At 37.7% G+C, this 22,084-nt stretch overlaps 1 protein-coding gene and 1 non-coding gene across 5 annotated transcripts; one reads left to right on the top strand and one right to left on the bottom strand.

Moving 5' to 3' along the window:
• Positions 1-12,499: 12,499 nt before the first annotated feature.
• On the bottom strand, positions 12,500-21,835 carry LOC104750045 (B3 domain-containing protein At3g06220). 4 transcript variants are annotated; one of them, XM_087490408.1, is made up of 10 exons: positions 21,680-21,835; positions 21,460-21,578; positions 20,466-21,361; positions 20,214-20,387; positions 20,028-20,110; positions 19,086-19,582; positions 18,738-19,000; positions 18,377-18,477; positions 18,200-18,279; positions 12,500-17,190 (listed from the first exon to the last, which is right to left on the bottom strand). In XM_087490408.1, the coding sequence occupies exons 5-6, from the start codon at positions 20,094-20,096 to the stop codon at positions 19,151-19,153; spliced, it is 501 nt and encodes a 166-aa protein (XP_087346534.1). In that variant the 5' UTR covers positions 20,097-20,110; positions 20,214-20,387; positions 20,466-21,361; positions 21,460-21,578; positions 21,680-21,835; the 3' UTR covers positions 12,500-17,190; positions 18,200-18,279; positions 18,377-18,477; positions 18,738-19,000; positions 19,086-19,150. The 4 variants fall into 4 exon arrangements, with proteins under 4 accessions (XP_087346534.1, XP_087346533.1, XP_087346531.1 ...); XM_087490406.1 differs by lacking the exon at positions 12,500-17,190 and having other exon boundaries at positions 18,048-18,279; XM_087490407.1 differs by lacking the exons at positions 21,460-21,578; positions 21,680-21,835 and having other exon boundaries at positions 18,377-18,642.
• On the top strand, positions 16,577-16,682 carry LOC147925182 (small nucleolar RNA R71). Its single transcript, XR_015585525.1, has one exon. It is a non-coding gene; the product is annotated as a small nucleolar RNA R71 (small nucleolar RNA).
• Positions 21,836-22,084: the final 249 nt, after the last annotated feature.

Genomic DNA, 22,084 nt, shown 5'->3' with positions numbered 1-22,084 from the left:
TAATCATACCGTAGTTAGAGTAGGACTAGCAAGTAGCATTTTATTTGCTTTCTTGATAATTATATATTTTATTAGAAAACCTATTTGGTTAATACATAGTAAAAAGAATGAAACTCTAACAATGTAAGTTATAAAAACATAATATTAAATATCAAAGTACTTCGTTGGTATCCATTTATAGAATTCAACAAATTCAAGGTAGTCAAGTAAAATTGAACAATTTATATTGGGTTTCAAAACATTAGGGTTGAGTATTTCTATTGTGACTTTAGTAATGATTTATCATTACTATATACGTTTTCAATAATAATAATAAATGGATTCTTACATGTGTTATACATTTTGGTATAAAATCTTATGAATAGATTATAATAAAAAATTATAGATGTGATTGGGCAACTCTTTATCGCATATACTTCGCATTATTATAATCACCAGTTGATCTAGAATTTCTTATCCTTTAACCATTTCATTCTAATTTATCATTTTATTTCTTTCGTTAGAGGTTACGATCATACGGTTTGCAGTTACCAATTGGACTATCTCGAAACATTTTAGATATACGGAGGGCTTGGATGGTGACCAAAAACTATATGTAACTCGAACAGATAAATTAGAGTTTAGTGATGCGAGGGTGAAGAATATAAATGTAAGGAGCAATTGACATAACGTAAGAAATGACAAGAGGTAAAATGGTGGGGTTCACAATGGGAGCAGATGCATGCAAAATCCAAAGGGGTCCAGAGATAGGACAATGGAATGGAACAGCCTTAAGAGCTTATTAGGAGGAGGCCCTTTAGATTGATCAGTCGGTGCGGTGTGGGTCCTTTTTGTTCGCGACAAAGATCGATCCAAACTCCTTCCATATGCTACACGATCTTACACGTGGCTTCATCTCATTACTTTCTACCGACACACGAATATTTTTCGACTTACGAGGAAAGTAACCAAAACCAACTTGGCCTTATACATATACATTCATCCAAATCTTTTTTTTTTTTTTTTGGCATGTGATATTATTGATATTAAACATGAAAGGATACATGAACTACAAACTTAAACCGGCAGAAACATAAATATCTCCGAAATCTAAAAGCCCAAATAAAGGGAAGCTAAGCCGACGAACGAAAGAAAAGTCTTGGGGAACTAAACTGATAACGAGAACCATTAAACTTACAAAGCAGAAATTAATAACCTCAGATCAATGGAAATTGCACCCAATGTTTAAGAACAATAGCACCAAGACTTCAATCTTCAGAGAAACGCTAGCTCAAAATCCACAAATCCACTTCTTCTTCTGAAAATCCTAAGAATGAGATTTATCAATGATGCCTTCGCAACACAAAGATAACAACCACTTCCTCTTTTCAATATGAGAGCCGACCTCTCCAAACCAAGAAACCAAGACCTTCATAACCCGGCAAGCCTCAACCACTTCCGGATGCGACGACGATAACGACTCTTGCGCCACCAATTTACGCCTAGATAGAAGTCTACACAACACTTTCAGATCTCTACCCGATCTGCAAAGCAAAGACAAAAAGACAAGCCTAACCACTCGAAATAACCCTTCTTGCGAACAAGAACACCATCAAAACGAGTCAGCTATCATTCACTACAATCTCCACCCCGAATAGGAGAATCTATAAACTTTGAAACTAGCATCAACTTCAGACAAATCAAAGCATCTGGAATCACCCAGATGGAAACCAAAGGCTGAACCAAGACGAGAAAGAGCAAACGGAAAAATGACAGCTTGAGGGAAACTAACGAGAGACCACCCAAAACCACATCGGCAGCATATAGACGATTAAAAGCATAAAAGTAGATACAGATCTAGGTTGAGGAGAGCCAAGAGGCTGGATTTATTAAACGAAAACCACCATGGATCTACCAGATCCGGCATCACCCTCTCTGAACTAACCTCGAAGCAAGTAGATCTGACCACCCTCGACCGCTTCCGCAAAGACCACCCTTTCACAACCCGAGTTCACCAGCAACTCCTCAAACGAATACCAAATCCGCAAAACAAAACTAACAATAAACCAAGAGAAAGAGATGAAAGGATCTAGGGAACCCTCTCACAGCGCCGTGGTGGCTGCCGGAGAGGCAGAGCTGAAAAATCGAAACTGTTGCGGCGGTTGACCTAAATCGTCTTCTCTAAAAGAATCGTGTTTTTTTTTCTCGATGTTCCTTGCGTAAATAATAAGTTTACATTCATCCAAATCTTTTTCTCTTTTTTTTTTTCCAGATTATTTTGAGTAATAATTGATAACTTCGCATTTTTTGTATAAATGTTAGTACTCATGCCGTCAATGTGAGCATTTTGTTTAAGTACATGTACATGTACCTTGACATTTGTATTATTCACAAACTACTAATTAAACTAGTATTTGGTATTAACAGTTTACTTGTATTCATCGCGCCAAGACTAAGCTGAAACACGTTGATATCGTATAAATGATAAATGTAGACTACAAACATCTAGTACTATTTTTAGCGCCGCAAATAGATACAATTTGATGTCGATTTTGTTTTGTATTTTAAACAGTTGACCGTTTGTACAAAAATTTACGCCTAAATTCTGTATGAAACTGCAATACAAAATTTTATAAGGGAAGTTTCTATCGAGATTATTACAAAGGGTATCATTTGTTTTTATAAAGTTTATCATTTCATCCTATTAGCGCCTAATACCGACGATATAAAAACACAAAAAAATCTAGACGAATGATACGTCCATCAAAGTAATATCATGCACGATATGGACGGAAAATGAGATTACATATCACATATTATTTATATTAAATCATAATTTCCCCATAATATTGTAATGAAATAATTGTTTTTTTTCTCTTTTTGGTTTTAATGTTAAGAATCTCTTACATCATACATGAGAAGAAAAAAAAATTCTACGCGACTACGCATGAACATAGAGACGAGACATCGGTTTTGGTGATCCATGCATTCATCTCGTATATCTAATTGATGGATCATTGAATCATTAAGTTTCCTTACTTGAGAATAGAGCAAAATAGATGTCGATAAGCAAATATAAATGATATTAAGATTTTAATACCACATTGTCTGGAATAAACAACGCCAGAGGCCCAGAGTGAGATAAAAAAAGAAGAGATATCAAGGCAAGAAACGGTGTTGGACCAAGTCTTTAAAACAAACAAACTATAATGCTGTTTCCCAAGTGAATAACGTCACATATATCATCCAAATTTTTGTTATTTGCACACAGTTTTTACGGCTTTTTGCCACTGTTGTATTTTCTTTCTCGTTAATTTGAAAGTTTCGGGTTTATGTACATATATTTTCCAATAAATCATCTTTTCTAGTGAGAATTGAAAGAAAACTTGAATTTATTCCTATAAATAGCTAGGAGTTTTCTTTCAGTTTCTTACAAAAAAAAAAAGAATATACACTTTTTTTTCTTAATTGAAAATAGGAATAAAGATTCTAAAAAGTGTAAGAAAGTAGTCCACATGAGTTCGGTTCAGGGACATGTTATCTTGAGCAGCAAATTCAATGGCTAAAAAATCCATTAGTAAAGGAAAGGAAATACCATGCTATAGACCTGTTCATAACACCATGTCACCATCCGTACCGATATCCTTACGAACAGGGGATGGTCTACTCCCGATCTTTGTCCTAGACATCCTCTACGTAGAATTGTATTTTCCCTTCCTCTTATTCACGTCTTTTACTTGTATGATAGAAAAACAATGCTCGGATTATCCATTCCCCTGATCACACCAATCAATTGTTAAGGTATAAAGACACACAACACACTGATATACACTTGGAACGCGTCAAGCCAACACTTTTCTCTTCAATTTTTTAACAAAATTTATCTCTTATAATGATACAATTTTGTCTCGACCCTTACTCAATCTATTCTACCCAATAGGATTGATCCCGACTAAGAATGAATCTGAAACTCTCTCTTTTCTATCTAACACAACACCCTGTGTAGATCTAAGAGGAGAAAACCAACCCTCTCTCTTTTTATCTATAAGAGACGAAAACCAACCCTCTCTCTTTTCTATCTAAACTCTCACCAGTGTAGATTTAAGAGAAAGAAAAACAATTCTCTGTGCACTTAATCACCTCCTTGATTAACAAAGAAGTTTACAACTGTATCAATATTCTAGAGTTCTCAACTTGGCTCGTTGCTTACTCCTAGAATATATATACACTACTTGAGAAACCCTAGAAGGCGAATCTCCAAGTATCAAGGGATAAGGAAACTGCTTGTTTCTCAAGCATATCCTTTCCTTATATTTTGTAGAGAATATTCTTCATATCTCCAAGTACAATTTCGTCTCTATCTTCAATGCCAAGTCAGCAACCTTCTTTGACACATCATCACATCCACTCACGTCCTGCCACATCATCTCACACATCCATGTCAGCAATTCAGGCGTTTGTGATCTGATGCACCTTCCTGATTGGCATAACACTCTGTTCGGCACAACGACTTGTTCCTCTCAGAGAGTTGTTCCAGAAACTGCATTTACAATCTCCCCTTTTTGACTGAGTTTGATACTCAAGCATCTCTCTGGTTCAACCTGAAAATACACTCCAACAAACACAAGCCAAAAAGCAGAACAAGCAACAACTAGACAAAACAACAGTCATTATCTAGCAAAAGCAATCAACAACTTATTCAAATAGAACTATGATTAAGAACCTAATAATCAGAAACCCTAGCGGGCTGCAGCGGAAACCATGTTATTAATAGCTCTCTAATCAGACTTAATCAATTGGCATATTCTCGATCATTAGCAACCTAAGATCAACCAATTAATCAATTAAGTCTCCCCCATAAATAATGATTCTCCCCCTAAACCAAGTAGCTACAAGGATTCTCCCCTATAAGTACAGAACTCCTTATCATTAGGCGGTGATTAGAGTTATATCAAAAACCAGAACCAGAATCATTCTCCACCAGCTTGAGTGATCAACTAAGTCAAAAACAGACATATGTATCACAACAACATACTGAGTTATGGGAATCACTTACCTGCTAACAGTGCTACGCATCCTTAAACACTTTGATGATCAGTCTTGTCGCCTATTGAAACAGCTTCATGTTTGTAGGCATTTTGACTCTCCTTGCAACCACAACTGGATGTTGGGTAATAGGACGCTGATAGTCGAAAATTCGAACAGCAAGTAGCTCTTTGATCGAATCATAGTGTGACCGTGACCATACACAAGCTTTGCAAGAAAAAACAACACCTTGTGTATCATGTTCAACACTTTCAAACCTCAGTTTCACTGTAGATAACCTTCATTCTTGCATCTAGACCAGTTTCTTTGAATGCTTCTACACAGATGAGCTACCTAGTCAGATGAGCTACCTAGTCAGATGAGTTAACCATATATCACTTCTCTAATTCGTCATCTATAGGGAACTCAACCATATGATCATATGTTAACTCAATAATCATCAGTCTCACATGTCTAATACCAGCCTAGCCATTTACTCCACCACAATCAAACAAAGAGTTGATTGTACATGTGAGATTCTAAACGCATAGTTCCTCACAAGAACATTCACTATCTTGATCATACCCATGACGGTTGACAGATTAGCCCACAAAACTCATATACCTTTGGTTATGTGAGGCTTAATCTCAGTCACAGTTATCAGAAGCCCAACAGCTTCAAACATCCTCATCCATCATTATTGCAACCAAACACAAGCGTTCATTCTTCAATGGATGTAAGCAACCTAAAACAGAGTATCACACACCTCTGTTTTCACTGCAGATAACATGTCTCCTCACAATCATATGCACCTGTGAATCATCAAGGGTGAGACGATCACCTGTCCCTCTTTTGTTGACTCCATGACACTAAAGTTTCAACACACTTCTGCAGATGCTCTCTTAACTCAAAAAAATGTCTCCTCGGTGATATAGACGATAATGCACATGTCAGCTGGTGGGACTTAGACACTTGCTTCGTAGCACAATCCATCTTCTTGTAACAGTCCATTGCATCAAATAGGTTGATCAAAGATGGAACTCTAATGAATAACCACATGTTGTACAGACATGAACTAACAACTTGCAAGCACAATCTTCTGTCTAGGAGCACTCATCAGCCTCCGGTACATGTAACTCCATTCCTTCATATCATGGAACTGACACTATACTCATTTATCGATACAAAATGAGTATCAGTCTTTCAAATCGTCCTCAGACGCATGATGATTCAACAACAATCCTTTAAAGCCCTTTCACCACTAGTGCCAAGTTGTGAGTTTCAGTAACAGCTACTTCAAATCCTTCAATACTCCTAGTACACCCAAATATTTAGATGAACACGCAGCTCTTTGATCCTACTTACATGATCAATCCATCGTTCAAAAAGTCAGACCCTTGACAATTGCTGCTCTATGGATTTTACCACTTAGAGAATCATGATCATTCTTGTGAGCTGAAACAAATGAGCTTAAACCTGAAAACACTTAACACACATTAGTGCACACCTGCTGAAAACATACAAGCATTCTTCATCAACAATATCTATAATCAGCAGTGTGTTACATCAATCAATCATCTGATTTTAACTACAAAATATTGATTTTACAACACATTTTTCATTTCAGCCATTTACACACGATCTCAGACTTCGAAACATAGTTAAACACAGGAACCAGAAAAGCAATAGACCATTAAGAGCACTCTTTTATTAATTTTTTACTTCTTAAAGCAAGAGGTTTTCATACCTTGAGATTTGTTCTATGATGTGTGTCAATTACTTGTAAGGGACTTCACCAGAAACTACTATAACCTTTTGTGAATCTTCAAGAAACAGCTCTATGATCAGTGGCTAGTCTTTCACTCTGGCATGGCTTTGATTCTCATGGTTCACCATCAATGTGAAGTAGGCAGCTGGAATTTCCTTTGGAGAGGGCATTAACAGGAGTGTATCAAGTTTTTTTTTTTTATTTTTTTTTTATTTTTTTTTTATTTTTTTTATTTTTCTGATTTTGCATGATACACTACCTTAGAGCTTAGATCCAACAGACATGAATGATCTTCACAGTTTGATGTTATGAACGATCTTCTGTTGAATCTCCTGATTTTTATCACCGATATCACTTGACTTCTCAACCGCGAATATTTGTGCATTCCCTTGTTATTATTCTTCAGGGCTCTGTTGTAGAAGTACCAGCCACACTGTTTTTTTTTTGTTTTTTTTAGTTACACACAACTGATACTTCTTTCTGAATGGAATGCATAATAATGCCACTCCTCAGCTCTTTGACCTCCTCCTTCACGAAAACGTTTTACGAGATCCCCAATATGAATTGGCATGACAGGCAGCTGTTTTCCACTGAATCTTTGCTTAGACAGAGTGTTGATCTTTTACACATTCTAGGAATTCCATGGCCTGTTCTGATGTATGTCCCTATATCTAATCAACACAACTCACAGAACATATTAGATCTCACAAACACCAATGAATTTTCTCAGAACCATGAGTTGATCCAAGTCTAATGGTTTTGTAAACAAATCAGCAATTTGCAAATCAGTGCTATAATGTTCTATTACTATCAATTTCTCCACAACTACTCTATGAATAAACTGATATTCAGGGTCCTATAATTTAATTTTAGTATCTAATACATGATCTACAACAATATTAGCAAACAAACAATTATCACACAAAATTATAGCATGGTCTAAGAATGTACCATACGCTGTTCTCAATTGTTTGATCCTCATCAAGTGACTGAAACAGGTTCCCAAGGTATTAACCTTAGATTCAACAATTGAACAAGGTACCTTACCGAGCTTCTGAGCGTAGCAGAAGATCAGCTTTGTTCCCAGAAGGTAATAGCCACCAGATCCTTCGCGGTGATTCAGAGAGCGATATCTCGTCAAGTTTCTGCTATCTCCTTTCGTCAAGATCAACCCTATGTTGCATGTGCAGTTTGCAAGAACATAACAGATGACTGGTTTGCTGGTACAACACATCTTCAGTCGACTAATCAGCCCACCGTGCCAGTTACCGTTTACACAATCTCTTGAATCATCTTCTAAGATAGAACATTTCCAACTCCCACGGGTGTGGATCCATCTTCACTTCTTTGTAACTCCCATACACTAATCAAACCTTTGGCATACTCACATCAGTATATGAATACCTCAAAACCTTGCAGTTGCTCCAAGTAAATAGTCTTTTGAAAGAAGCCATTCCTACCCTTCCTCGTGTTAAAGTGAAGGTGTTGCGACTAGCAAACTCACCTTAGAGCTTTGTATGACCACTCATGCCTTGTTCTCCACAACTTGTCCACGTTTGTCTCTTCTGTTCTTGAAGACCCACAGACAATTGAGTTCGTTAAGCACAAATGATTTTATCAGCCAAAGTCTGACCTGCAACGACATCTATATACCTAGTAGCCACCTATGTAGCTTCGCCTGTCTGAGATATATCAAATTGTTTCAGGTTGAACACATTTGCAAAGCTCTGACTTGCCACACCATCAACTGTAACCGAACAATTCTATAAGGTAGGAGCAAACACAACAACTTTGCCCTCCTGAATCCTTCCAGCAGCGTCTTGATGGATGTGATTCTCACAGTTTCTTGACTGCTGCAGCTTACACTCAACTACAACTAGTTAATGCACTCCTTTTGAGATCATGTCTCTAGGCATCATAAACACTGCTGATTGAACTCTTTTGCTTGTAGAGTGTATGAGTTCCATATATAACAGTCATTATGAGAGCGCTGACCTTCGACTCGAATATGGTTGTGCTCATCAACCGCCTGACATCCTCTCTTGGTGAAGGTAACATCTAAACCCTCATCACACAACCGATTGTTGCTAATCATATTGGTTTTTAGACCGTCGACAAGGTAGAAAAAATTCCAGAGTGGGCTGATCTTTACAACGAGATACATCTTTGCCTCTGATTTTACCTTCAGCTTCATCTCCAAAAGTGACCATGTCACCTAAGCCTTCTTCAAAGTTGTGTAGCTTTCCTTGATTCACATTCATGTGCCTTGAACACCACGACCAAATAACCAGTGCTTCAACACAACAGTCTGTTGATCATCAATAGTGTGCGCAACATAACAATTCATGTCACGCTTCTTTATGTTTACTCGCTTGTATATTCGAACATCTTAGTGGTACAGTACAATCCAAACACTTGAAACAGACAACTTTGAAGGCTCTAACTTGCATAGTAACAGCGACACGTTCTTTTGTTCAGATCTTCGACACTCCACAGTCTTGCCCCAACTTCTAACACAATTAACATATCATTCTTCTTAAAGAAGACTCGATTGCCTCTTCTTCCAACCTTGTGGAACCTCTTCTGACGTATGAGTTGACTTACACAGTTCTTAAATCTGTAACAATCAACCTTGATATGACCAATCACACCACAATACCAGCAACGACGTAGTTTCCCTCTCAGGTTGTTCACAACAATCTTCTGTTTAGTCTTCTACAAGTTGAACTTAGACACCCGTTTGACAGCATCACCTCCGTTTTGCAGCACTTCTGTTTCATGACCTATGTATGAAATCTTCTGACCATTCAAAGACCCATTAACTGCACTCGTGACACCGCTTGAGTTTCCTCCATGGTTCCTTATACCACATTTTGCTATCATAGTACCTTTGTGAGTGATCAGCCCCCTGCACAAATCTTTTGCTCCTTTACTTAGCTTCTAGTTATTCCTTAGCTGATCCTCAAGGCGTTGTCTCAACAAAGACGGAATGACTTTTTCCTCAGACAACAATTTCTCAAGAGTGAAGACTCTACAAAGCAGCTCTTCCTTCTAAGACACCATATCATAATTCTCCTTCTTCTGCCGAATCAGATCCTTAGACGGAGGGGTGACTTGTTTCTCAACAGGTAAGCCACCCACATCAACCTTAGGCTTGAAAACAGACTTCTGATTCTCATCATCTTCTTTGTCTGAATCAATATTACTTCATGTCAGACAAGGTTTCGTAAGACCACAACCTTGACGGTTATAACACTTCAACACGCTTCTTCTTTCAAGTGCATAACATTTTGATTGGAAGTGTCCATAACCTTGATAATCAGAACTCTGAGATTCTTTCTCTGCACCAGATCTGGATGAGGAAGATTGATACTGACGTTGTACACCCTACATCCTTCTGAACTGCTTCTTGCTCAGTACTTCCACATTACCTTGAACAGACGTCTGAGTTTCTACAGTCTTCAGAGTGAATGATTCCTCAGCCTTCTGATCATTCTTTCTCATCTGCAGTTCATCTGTCTGAACTAATTTCACACACGGATCAACCTTCTGTTCACCAGAACTTAAAGCACATTTACCATCAGATTTGTGAGAAAGATATTCATGTGGTAAGCTTCTGAGAAATTCCTTGACAAAACTCTTATCCTTGTATACCTTCTTCACCCTTCTGGTTTCCTTAGAGAAGACTTCCAACTGATCCCAAGCTTCTTTCGCTGACATACACTCTTGCACTATTGCAAACAGATCCATCGACAAGCAGCTGAAAATAGTAGATAGCGCTTCAGCGTTCTGTTTTCCCTTTAACTTCTCCTCAACCGTCCACAGCTTATAGGGCTTTATATCAGTTTCTTCTCTGTTGCTCGTAAATGTTGGAAGTGACCATCCATCTTCAACAGCGAACCAGGCTTTCATATCACGACTATGTATCATTTGTCTGATATGTGCTTTCCAATCATCATAATGCTCATCATCAAACATCAGCGGATTGTTCTCATCAACGAACTGTTGTGGATTCTCCATACCTCGCTCAAGATCTCACATGTTGAAAAGATAAACAATTCTTTTATCAGGCGTCTGCTCTGATGCCAATTGTTCAGGTATAGAGACACAAAACACACTGATTTACACCACGCGCCAAGCCAACGCTTTTCTCTTCAATCTTATTAACAAAATTTATCTCTTACAATGATACAATTTTGTCTCGACCCTTACTCAACCTATTCTACCCAATAGGATTGATCTCGTCTAAGAATGAATCTGAAACTCTCTCTTTTGTATCTAACACAACACCCTGTGTAGATCTAAGAGGAGAAAACCAACCCTCTCTCTTTTTCTCTATAAGAGATGAAAACCAACCCTCTCTCTTTTCTATCTAAACTCTCACCAGTGTAGATCTAAGAGAAAGAAAAACAATTCTCTGCACACTTAATCACCTCCCTGATTAACGTCACAGAGAATTGAGAACAAACCTTCAAGCCTTTATTTTTCTGGCTTCGAAGTTTACAACTGTATCAATATTCTAGAGTGCTCAACTTGGCTCGTGGCCTACTCCTAGAATATATATACACTACTTGTGGTATAGTGGTAAGTATTCCCACCTGTCACGTGGGTGACCAGAGTTCGATCCCTGGCAACAGTGCCAATTGAAACAAGCTTTTTTGTGTGTACTTATGCAATGAATGTATGATGACATGCAAACATAGACATAAGCAATGATGCTCAATCATATGCCGTGCAAGGCATTTCAATACCCTTATGATGTTGTGCATAAAGGATGTCAATCCATAAAGAATGTGATATGTAAGCAGTCAAGATGTGACCAATGCATTCAAGTTAAGCCAAATATAAAGTTGATTTGTTTATAAGAACCTAATGACAAAAATGTAAATGCAAAATATTAAAGCAACTTAAGACAATACTAATGCATAATTAAACTGTAGAACAAGTGCAATAAACTGTGCTAAGCAGTAGAAAACTACTAACAAATGCAACTAAGAGCAAACTGAAATGAAACAGAACATAAACAAGGAAGTAAACTGGCGCTCGAGTAGCACTCGGTCGAGTGCATGGTCGAGTTGACTTCCGGATGAAAAGCAGAGACAAAACAACAATCAAAACAAAACAAAACACAAGTAAATAAAACAGCAAGCGAATAACAATACTTAAACAGGAAAATCAATAAACAAAGAAAGGTCCTAAGGATTGATTCATGGGTTGGGCTTAAACTATGGTTATCTAGATTGATCAACAAACCTCAATCAACAATGAGTTATCTCTAGACAATGATCTTCTCATACTTGTTCATCCATTCTCATGGCAATAACAATCAAGCTTAGATACTCTTAGACCTAGATCTCACTAGCTATTACATATAAAAGCAGACATTAAAACTCAGATCATTATTGTCAAAAACCAAACAAAACATCTAATCTCTTAGCATGGTTCATGATAATCTCTAGACTTAGCCTTATCTAGCAACTTAGACATTGGTGTGATGCTAAGAAGTTTAAGATCTATCCTTATCTTCTCAGTATAAGAACATCATAGAGCATATCTAATATAGAAGAGATGTATAACAATAAAGCTTGATCAATCTAAACACCCATAACATTTACCCAGCCTAATCCATCCTTAATATCCTAAGCCACTAATCAGATCTAAAAATCATCATGAAGAACACAAACCCAAAAATTAATGAAACTACCATGATTAGAAAGATGAGATAAAGATGAACAATTTAATACAAAGAAGTGAAAGCAAATACTCAACAGATTCAAAGTTATGAAGGTTACAAATCTATGAAAATCTAGAGCAAAGATAAGAGATGATGCAATAAAGTAAAAGTAGCTAAAAATGGCAAAAACTAGGTTATGAGGTGTCTACAGGGTCTGACTTCCGGCCACAAGTACCAGTACACATATATATAGTAAATAGAGAGAAGCCCTAGTTAGCTAGAGGACAAAACAGAGAGGCGGCGGTCAGCTCGACCATGTGCTCGGTTGAGTGCATGGTCGAGTGGTTGGTCTGTCACGTAGCTCGAGTCTTCGATCTGGGATGATATCGCAACTCTCATGAAGAAGGCTGAAGCTGAATCGCAAGAGAAAATTTTCATTTGAATGGATCTTTGAGGAGCTCGTTATGAATCCGACCAAATACTCGACCGTGTGCCTGCTCGAGTGGTATGGTCGAGTGCCTTCTTTTCCCTTCCTGATACGTCCAATCCTCTTGTTTAGCTCCAGAAATAACACCACGTCCTTCCTTACCCTTTAAGAGCTCCATAACACCTAATAATACTCCAAATGCACAAATGTATGCAATGCATGCTTCTAAACATCCTAAGTGCATATTTGGACATAAATGGCTATAAAACTTAAGGAATCATTTCTATATGATGCAAAACTTGAACTAAACAATGCCTAAAATATGGTAAAATATAGTGATATCAACACCCCCAAACTTAGTCTTTGCTTGCCCTCAAGCAAACAAACAAGATAAAGAGAGGGAAGTGAGGCTTGAAAATGGGATATGAGAATCTAAAGCTTGCTAAATAACTAGCTAAAATCAATGTCCAAGTTACTTATACTATGATGCAAGGTGAATGAGCTATACTTAAAGATTTTAGACAAACCTTTCACAACCTTAACTGATTCAAGCCTTAGACTTCCATATGCATTCAAATCAGTCATTTCCTTTAACATTCATTAAACAAGAACATGAATCAAATTATGCAATGTTCAAACTCATTTGGCTTGGTAATAAGGGTTTAGAGACAAAAATGGTCTCTCTTTTGAGTGGGGCTTATCAATAACAAGGTTTCTCTCACAGAAAGTGGATTGAGCTTTAGAAGAAGGCTAAAGGTAAGATCACTTAGACACATACAAGAACAAAACCTTGTCTACCCAAAGGTACCCAAAGTGTTTGTTCCTAACATTTAAAATGTCCTAGTTCTACCCTTTAACTTCATCTCTTCTCTTTTGCCCTTTTTCTCTTTTGTATTTCAGTCCTAGGAGAGGTTTCTTACTGATTTCTCTAGTGGAATGAAGGTTTCTTTTTTAAATTGCTAAGGCTCTCTTTCTTACTTGTTTCCCAAGTCATAAAGATTTTTACTAGACTCTTTTTTTCTTTCTTTCTTTTCCTTGACCAGAACCTTATTTGAAACTTTTACTACACCCCATTCTTTCACTTAGAGCTAGAATTTACTTTAAAACACTTCCCTCCTAAGGACTTTACCCTTTTCTCTTTTTACTCTTTTCTTTTCTTTTTGAACACACCAAGTCTCAAACCCAGAATTTAAACCACCTAGTCCTATCTAGTTTGAAAAATGCAAACTAGAACTACACAAAGTTTTATTCTTGTGAGTTCAAACCTAACACTTTTTACCAAGTTCAATCCCAAAATAGGCCTCACACACACACAAGAATAAACATGGCTTGAAAGAAAGGTTGGTTAAGGGTAGGGGAAACTGATTCAATGATGAAATCAGCTACTTGGATCAACAAGAGTGGTAAAAAGGGGAAAGATGATCCAAATATGTATAAAGTATCCATGAGTTTAAAGCATTGCACAAACTGATATTTAAAAATCAATATTAGGTTCTTATAAGTAGGAAATAACTTCAAATCACAACATGCTTCAGTTTAGACAGAATGCAATATAGGAATTCTAGACTTGGTTCAATCTTATGTTTCTAACCACTCAACTAGCATCAAAGTACTATTAACTTGGGCATTGATCCTAGTTTAGTGAATTTAAATAAGTTAACAAGGCTAAACTCATCATAGATCCCTAATGAAAATTATGAAACAAAACTATATGAAACATGCTAAGAAAATCCTAATATGCAATGCAAACTACATGAACACTCTGTTTTTTAAAGATTTTTGTGAAAAAATTTCAAATTTTTTTTGGTTTTTCTATGTCATAGATGAAATGCAAGTACTAATATGATTATGCTAAACATTTGAAATAAGAAAACAGAAAACAATGTCAAATGCTATCTCAAACACTCCCCCAAACTTAAATTACATAGTCCCTTAGTGTAAGAAAAATTTGGAAAAAGATTCAAGAATCAAGAAACAACATAAAAACAAGAAATACAATGGTATATACAAAGATAAAGTTGGAGTATTACTTGGGATGGGCTGAGGGTGGGATTCATTTGTTGGGATATCACTAAGTGCTTAAACTCCCTTCCTAGTACCTGAACCATAATACTAAAGAAAACAAAATCAAAATAACAAGAAACTTAAACCAATATGTACAAGGATACCTTTGGGATTTCCTCCCAAATGAGCTTGTTTAAAGTCTCTAAGCTTGACTTTGCATACTTCTTATGCTTTTGAAAGGTCATAGAGAGGTGATGAAGTCCCCTTAGTTCTTAAAGATTTCATTGCTCCTCTTATTTCTGGGTCAATGCTAAAAGAGCTATGTCTACTAATAATACTCAGACCTTCCCTTGCTTTCTTTGGAGAGGAACTTCTGACTTTACCATGAAGCTTCTTGATTTTCCCCCTTATCTCCTCATCCTTAGTTGTTAACTCCCTCACTGAATCATGTAGGATGTTGACAGTTAGAAGCTCAGACAAACCATCATAGGAAGGATTTCTTGGCTCTTGTTGTTGGTGAAGCTTAGGGATGAAGTCTGGGCATTTTGGGTGACTTGGTACCACTCGGTCGAGTGACTTAAGGTACTCGGTCGAGTGGTAGGTCGAGTGGAAGGCCGAGTGACCTAAAATCTCTGTTTCTACCCCATTCACACCCTCAAAGATTTCAGACTCAGTTTCATGACCTTTCTCTTCAATCCTGAAGGTCTGCCTATCAATAGTTGGCTTCTTCTGCTCAAGCTCTTTAACTTGTGACTTATCCTTCATTTCAACATCTTCTAACAAAGGTTCATGACTCAAGACCATCATTGCTTGCTGATCAATAGAAGCCTTGTACCTTTTCAGCATTTGCTCTTTAAACCGTCCTGAAAATGGCAAAGGTGGCTGAAAGGGAGGAGGAATGAACCGAACCGACTTGCTAGATTCTTGATCAATGACTCGATCAGGCACTCGACTGTGTGCATGGTCGAGTGTATGGGCGAATGGTGTCTCAAGCTCAGTTCTCTTCTCATTCTGCAACTCTGGTTGAAGAAAATCCTCCCCAACTTGGTTGTCACTGTCCTCAGTGAGCGTTGAAGGTAGTTCTTTGAGAGAGATAGTTTGGGCAGTGGAAAACTCCTTTAGAATGTCAATTTATGTCCCATTGAGTTGACTAGAAGAAGAAGATTCACTCTTGCTCTCTAGGTGAAGCATTCTGCAAGTTAAAGCTTCAATCTTGATATTAAGGTCACTGTATGTGCAGTCCACCTTGTTATTCATCTCTGTGAGCTTCTTACTTGTTTCCATAGCTTCATTAGCTCGACTTTGTAGGAGTTGCTGAAGCATATTCTTCATCTCATGATCTTGAGCAGGAGCTTCTTGGGGTTGTTGTGGAGGATAGACTTGAACCATAATCTTCTCAGCTTCACAAACATCATGTACTTGCTTTTGTTGGGTTAGAAGGATCTTATCTAGCTTCTCAAGCTTCTCATTCAAGGCTTGCAATTCTTTTCTATGCCCTTCCTCAAAATCAACACCTCCCATTAAGCTTCTATCATATTCCTCACTGTAATTGCCATTGTACTGAGCAAACTTCTCTACTAAGTCCCAACCTTCATCTACATCTTTATTCATGAAGCTTCCATTGGAGGCTGTGTCCAGGAGCATCTTGATCTTAGGAGGAACACCTCTATACAAAGTACACAACAAATATTCATTGATGAATCCATGATGTGGGCATTGTCTATGGTAGCCTTTGAAGCACTCCCATGCTTCACTGAAAGATTCACCATTCTGTTGGAGAAATCCTGAAACTTCATTCCTCAAATGTGTAGTACTTGAACTAGTGAAGTATTTTCCAAGGAAGACCTTCTTACAATCAACCCAAGAGGTGATTCTTCCAGGAAGTAGAGTCTTCTCCCAGTGATGGGCTTTATCTCCTAGAGAGAAAAAGGAAATAATCTCAGCTTCAGGGCATCCTCAGTAACTCCATTTATATTGATGAGACTATAGATCCTATCAAACTCATCAAGATGTGCAAGGGGGTCTTCACTAGGCAGTCCATGAAATATGTTACTCTGAACCATTGAGATCAAACTAGTCTTGATTGTGAAGGTTGCATTGTGGAAAAGAGGAGGCACTATCCCATATCTGTTAGTATGGGTAGTGGGAGCATCACTATCACCAATCTTCCTTCTCCTTTGAGGTTCAATTTGTTCCTGTTTCTTCTGCTTTTTTGAGACTCAGAACAGGTGCTCGAACAAGCACTCGACCGTTTGCTTTGAGGTACTCGGCCGAGTGCCTAGTCGAGTGGTACCTGAGAATCAAAACAGAACACTAGAACAAGAAAGAGGTGAGTAATAGAATAAAAAGTAACATAGCTTAATCTTGAAACATTGAAATCTCAACTGAAACATATAAACACCCTAATGGCAACAGCGCCAATTGAAACAAGCTTTTTTGTGTGTACTTATGCAATGAATGTATGATGACATGCAAACATAGACATAAGCAATGATGCTCAATCAGATGCAGTGCAAGGCGTTTCAATACCCTTATGATGTTGTAGCATAAAGGATGTCAATCCATAAAGAGTGTGATATGTAAGCAGTCAAGAAGTGATCAATGCATTCAAGTTAAGCCAAATATCAAGTTGATTTGTTTCTAACAACCTAATGACAAAAATGTAAATACAAAAGATTAAAGCAATATTAATGCATAATTAAACTGTAGAACAAGTGCAATAAACTGTGCTAAGCAATAGAAAACTACTAACAAATGCAACTAAGAGCAAACTGAAATGAAACAGAACATAAACAAGGAAGTAAACTGGCGCTCGAGTAGCACTCGCTCAAGTAGCACTCGGTCGAGTGCATGGTCAAGTGGGGGGGGGGGTCGAGTTGACTTCCGGATGAAAAACAGAGACAAAACAACAATCAAAACAGAGCAAAACACAAGTAAATCAAACAGCCAGCGAATAACAATACTTAAACAGGGAAATCAATAGACAAAGAAAGGTCCTAAGGATGGATTCATTGGCTGGGCTTAAACTATGGTTATCTAGATTGATCAACAAACCTCAATCAACAATGAGTTATCTCTAGACAATGATCTTCTCATACTTGTTAATCCATTCTCATTGCAATAACAATCAAGCTTGAATACTCTTTGTTTTTGTTTTTGTTTGCAGGTGTGAACTACGAAATAACATTATCTAACTGGGAAACTAGTACACAGCTTTACGATATTGTAAGCTTGGAAACAACAGGTACAAACTTGAGAAAGCTAGAAAAGTCAAACTTGAGTACCTAAACCACAGGCTTTAGACAAGGTCAAAACCATTTACCTTAATAGAAATGGTTGCACAAGATGTAGCACCCAATTTCATAACCAAATAGCAACGCTCCAAGAGCTGGAAAGAGAAACCTGCAATAAATGACCTATTACTTCTTAGCAATGCTTTAATTCAATTGGTATTTGATGACTAACAAAAAAACAAAGTAAAAAGGAAATAGAGACTCACGGAGGAATGGCTGCAAGAACAGAGTAGTTTTCTGGGTTGTGGTTCTCCTTAATCAGAGGTTTCTTTTCAGCAATAATCCCTCCTGAAGAAGAATCACCAATCTACAAAGAACATAGTTTGAATCACCAAATCGTTATTTCAAACCTAGAAGCTAATTATGTATCAACATAATTAAATGATTATGTATATAATATATATTGGTTTGATGATGCTTAGTCGTGGCTTGGGGTTATTATAGGCTACAGTGATGGAGCTTGTCGACCACACTATTTACAAAAAAAAACAACCAACGCAACCTTTATTTTACATATAAAAGAAAAGAAAGAAAAAACAAGAACGAATCTTCTAAAAGCTTGCTTACATAGCTGAGGAGATTAGCACAGTTGGGGTCCGACAGGGAGAACGTCCTGTTCTTCTTGCCAGTTACAATCTCAAGCACAATAACTCCGAAGCTGTAAACATCCGATTTCGTCGATTTCATCCGATTTCCAACTACTCGTAAATCAAGACCTTTGGCAAACAAGGTTAACGTGTTGAAGGCGTGCAATCACGCTAACCTCGGTCTTAAATTCAGAGAGGCCTTGTGTTGGGGACTCGTCAAGCTTTTTAACTGCGATTTCTTCCCTGTAACCAAAAGTGCATAAAATGAAAAATTGAGCATGCATAAAAAGTCCAAATTATTCTATAGTCTATAACTCCTCCTACTAACCTTATAGACTTTACCAAAGCCATCATGTCCAATTTCATTGGAATCAGAGAAATTGTCTGTGGCCCTCAAAATATGATCCCAAAATCCATCTGTTGGTTCTCTATTGTGTCAGGAGAATAGTTAGTGTCACTCTTTGCATCAGCATCAATGGTCTCTTCTTCCTCGTCTTGTCTGACGCTTTCAAGAGAACTCTCATTGTTTTCACTCTCTGTCCCATCAAAGATTTCTTCAACTTCAACGGCTGCACGAATCTCCTTGCAGCCTCCGTGACCGAATATGCTCACTTCATAGCGTCTGTAACCATCAAAGACAAAAATCAAGAACTCTCCATCTTTTAGGTCATTATCCGCCACAAAATTGGCCCAGCCTCGTTCAAAATACACTTGCTCTTGCCTACTCTTCATTGCTACTTTCCAAATCTTTCCACCAGTGCCCATGAGAATGCCAGTCTTGGGCAACGGACGCGGCAAGTGTTCGTAGTACGAAACTGGTATCAGCTTCTCAACACACAAAAATTGACTTATCAGAAGCAAAACAACAAAACCAGAGACTCTGTCTGCAGCCGAGGCTTTCAACATCCAACAAGAAACAGTAAAGGTTAAAGTTCTCAACTGACAAACTAAGCTTACAAACTCAGTTCAAAAACCCTACAAGATGCGGTTAAACTAGGGATTTGTACAAGCAAGCAAGCCTCCTCTTCAAAAAAATTTGAACATAAAAGAGACATCTGAGCGAAGTAAGCCTCTATATATCTACTTTTGACTCATTCTCAACCATATTCGAACATGTCAGATGTAAACAGAAAAAATCTTAAAGCTTAAGTAGCTAAGAAAGTTACAACGTTGGTTCAGATCTCACTCACATCAACACTAAACATATCCAAAAAAAACAGATTTTTCCATGAAAAACCAGTACCAGTCAAGCAGAGAAAAAAAAACTCACCAAGGAGTCAGAGCTGTACTGGGAAAGATAGACACTGAAGAAACGAGGAAGAACATCACCGGAAGCCATGGAGATCGTAGGAACTGTGAGAGAGAGACAGAGGAAAGAGAGCAGATGAGTTAGTGAAAAAATATGAAAAGTTAGTAAATTTAAGAGAGTTTGGGAACCATGAGAAGAGATTCTAACCAAGAAGCAAGTCTTTCTAGTCTTCTCTTTGATTGTGATACGAACAAGAGGAAATTGAGAGAGAGAGAGAGGAATGGTAGCAGAACAAGTTATTTCTAGGCAGGTTTTCAGCTGACATTTCCAATCTCAATACACAATTGAAAAGAATATGCCGGTTAGTTAAGCATTGGAGACCTGCAAAACAACATCATGTCTTTTTAATTTCATTCGAAGTTGTTAAAACATATAGTGCTACCAAGCATCAGAACTAACATGTCTTGGGAAGAGTAGCATCGGTGCTTCAAAACAGAAACAATGATGCTAAGGAACTTCAGAGTCTCTGAAGAACAGCAGCAATACGATACTCACAAGATTCCACCAGCAGGCACAACATAGAAAGGAACTTAGTCTGTGTACAAGTGTTAATAAGTACCATGAATGACCAAGGAAATAGGCAACAGGAAGGGAGATGCTAAGACCATATAGTAGCTAAAAATGATAGCAAGTTACGTTCTAGTGATAAGCTACATCAATACATTCTTTACAACTATAAAAGGTCCTTGAACATCATAGAGAGATTACAGTCCTATCTATCTTTTGTGGCTGTACATAGCAAGACCAAAAGTTCACACTCAAAACACAGAGACACCAAATATAATGAAAACTACATGACATGTGCCATAAGAATAACTAAAATCTCCAAGCTCACTGGTCAAGGTGAACATCTTCGACCAGCTTCCTTGACTCCTGACCACTTGGCTTTACATGTTAACTACCCAATCATTTCCATAAACAAATAATTTATGTGCCTGAACACATACCGCTTGATATTCAAAAACAAATGTGGATAAGTAATCATGTAAAGGAGAATGCCCTACACATGCTTACTTAAAGATACACCAGAGAAGGATGAAAGATGTAAATATCTAATTCTCACTAACTTATGATCATCGGAACAAACGAAACTGTAACCATCACTCGTGTAACTAACAACAAACTAATTCTGCAACGGTCGCTCGCGTAACTAACCGAACTTAGTCAAGACTCTGCTATAAAACCTTCAGAATCTGCGACGACGATAACCACAGTACTCCATTCTTCAATTTTCTTTTTCTTAATTCTGATTCTTCGATGCCTACTCTGCCTGAACGCATCGATGGATGGCTCGCCTATCATATATTAATCTAGTTATTTTTTTCTTAAATTTTGTGCTAAATAAGGTATTTAACTTATAAGAATGACCCAACATGGGGGCTTCGTTGCTAACCTCAGCGTTTCTTCTTTGGTTCTTCTCGCCGTGTTAACTGGATCAGCCGGAGTTAAGTTCCTCATGGATCTGAAGATACCTTCGGTGGAAAAAAACAGTCGCTTAATCTTTGGCTTCACCTTGGTGTACCACGTCGGAATTTATCGGTTCATAGTCAGTAATCATAGGAATCTGAAGAAACAGAGGATCTGTACGAGTTACAAGCTATCGCATAATGTACCTGAAGGACTTCAGACAAAGCGGGAAAGTGTCAAGGTTTCTTTGCCAGCACAACACCTTGAAGACAGTGCGGTGCATCGAGCGTGGAGATGCTAAGCATGGGCGAAAAAGGTGTCAACCTAAAAGGTGTTCGTTGGAAGCTACAAGCAAGTGGAGTGTTGAAGTCAACATAATGATGAGGGTTCTCCTATGACTCATTGGACAAAGAGAGGTTCTTGAAGGATTGGGTGCATAGGATGACTTGTTGGATAAAGAAGAGTATGGTGAAGATTGTTGCTGTCTATAAAAGAGAAGCATTTCACATCTTTGTGCGGTTACCACTTTTAGAGAGAGAAAAAGTGTGTGTGTTTAGATCTAAGTAGAAGATCAATATTGCTTGAGAGTTTCATTGGTGAGTGAATTAAGA

Source organism: Camelina sativa, chromosome 16, assembly GCF_030686135.1.
Source record: "Camelina sativa cultivar CO46 ecotype springtype chromosome 16, ASM3068613v1".
NCBI lineage: Eukaryota > Viridiplantae > Streptophyta > Magnoliopsida > Brassicales > Brassicaceae > Camelina > Camelina sativa.
This window is presented reverse-complemented; position numbering and strand designations above follow the sequence as displayed.

Excerpts from the sequence above, each read along its gene's own strand:
- LOC104750045 (XM_087490405.1), bottom strand. The coding sequence starts at position 16,521 with ATGCTCCTGGACACAGCCTCCAATGGAAGCTTCATGAATAAAGATGTA.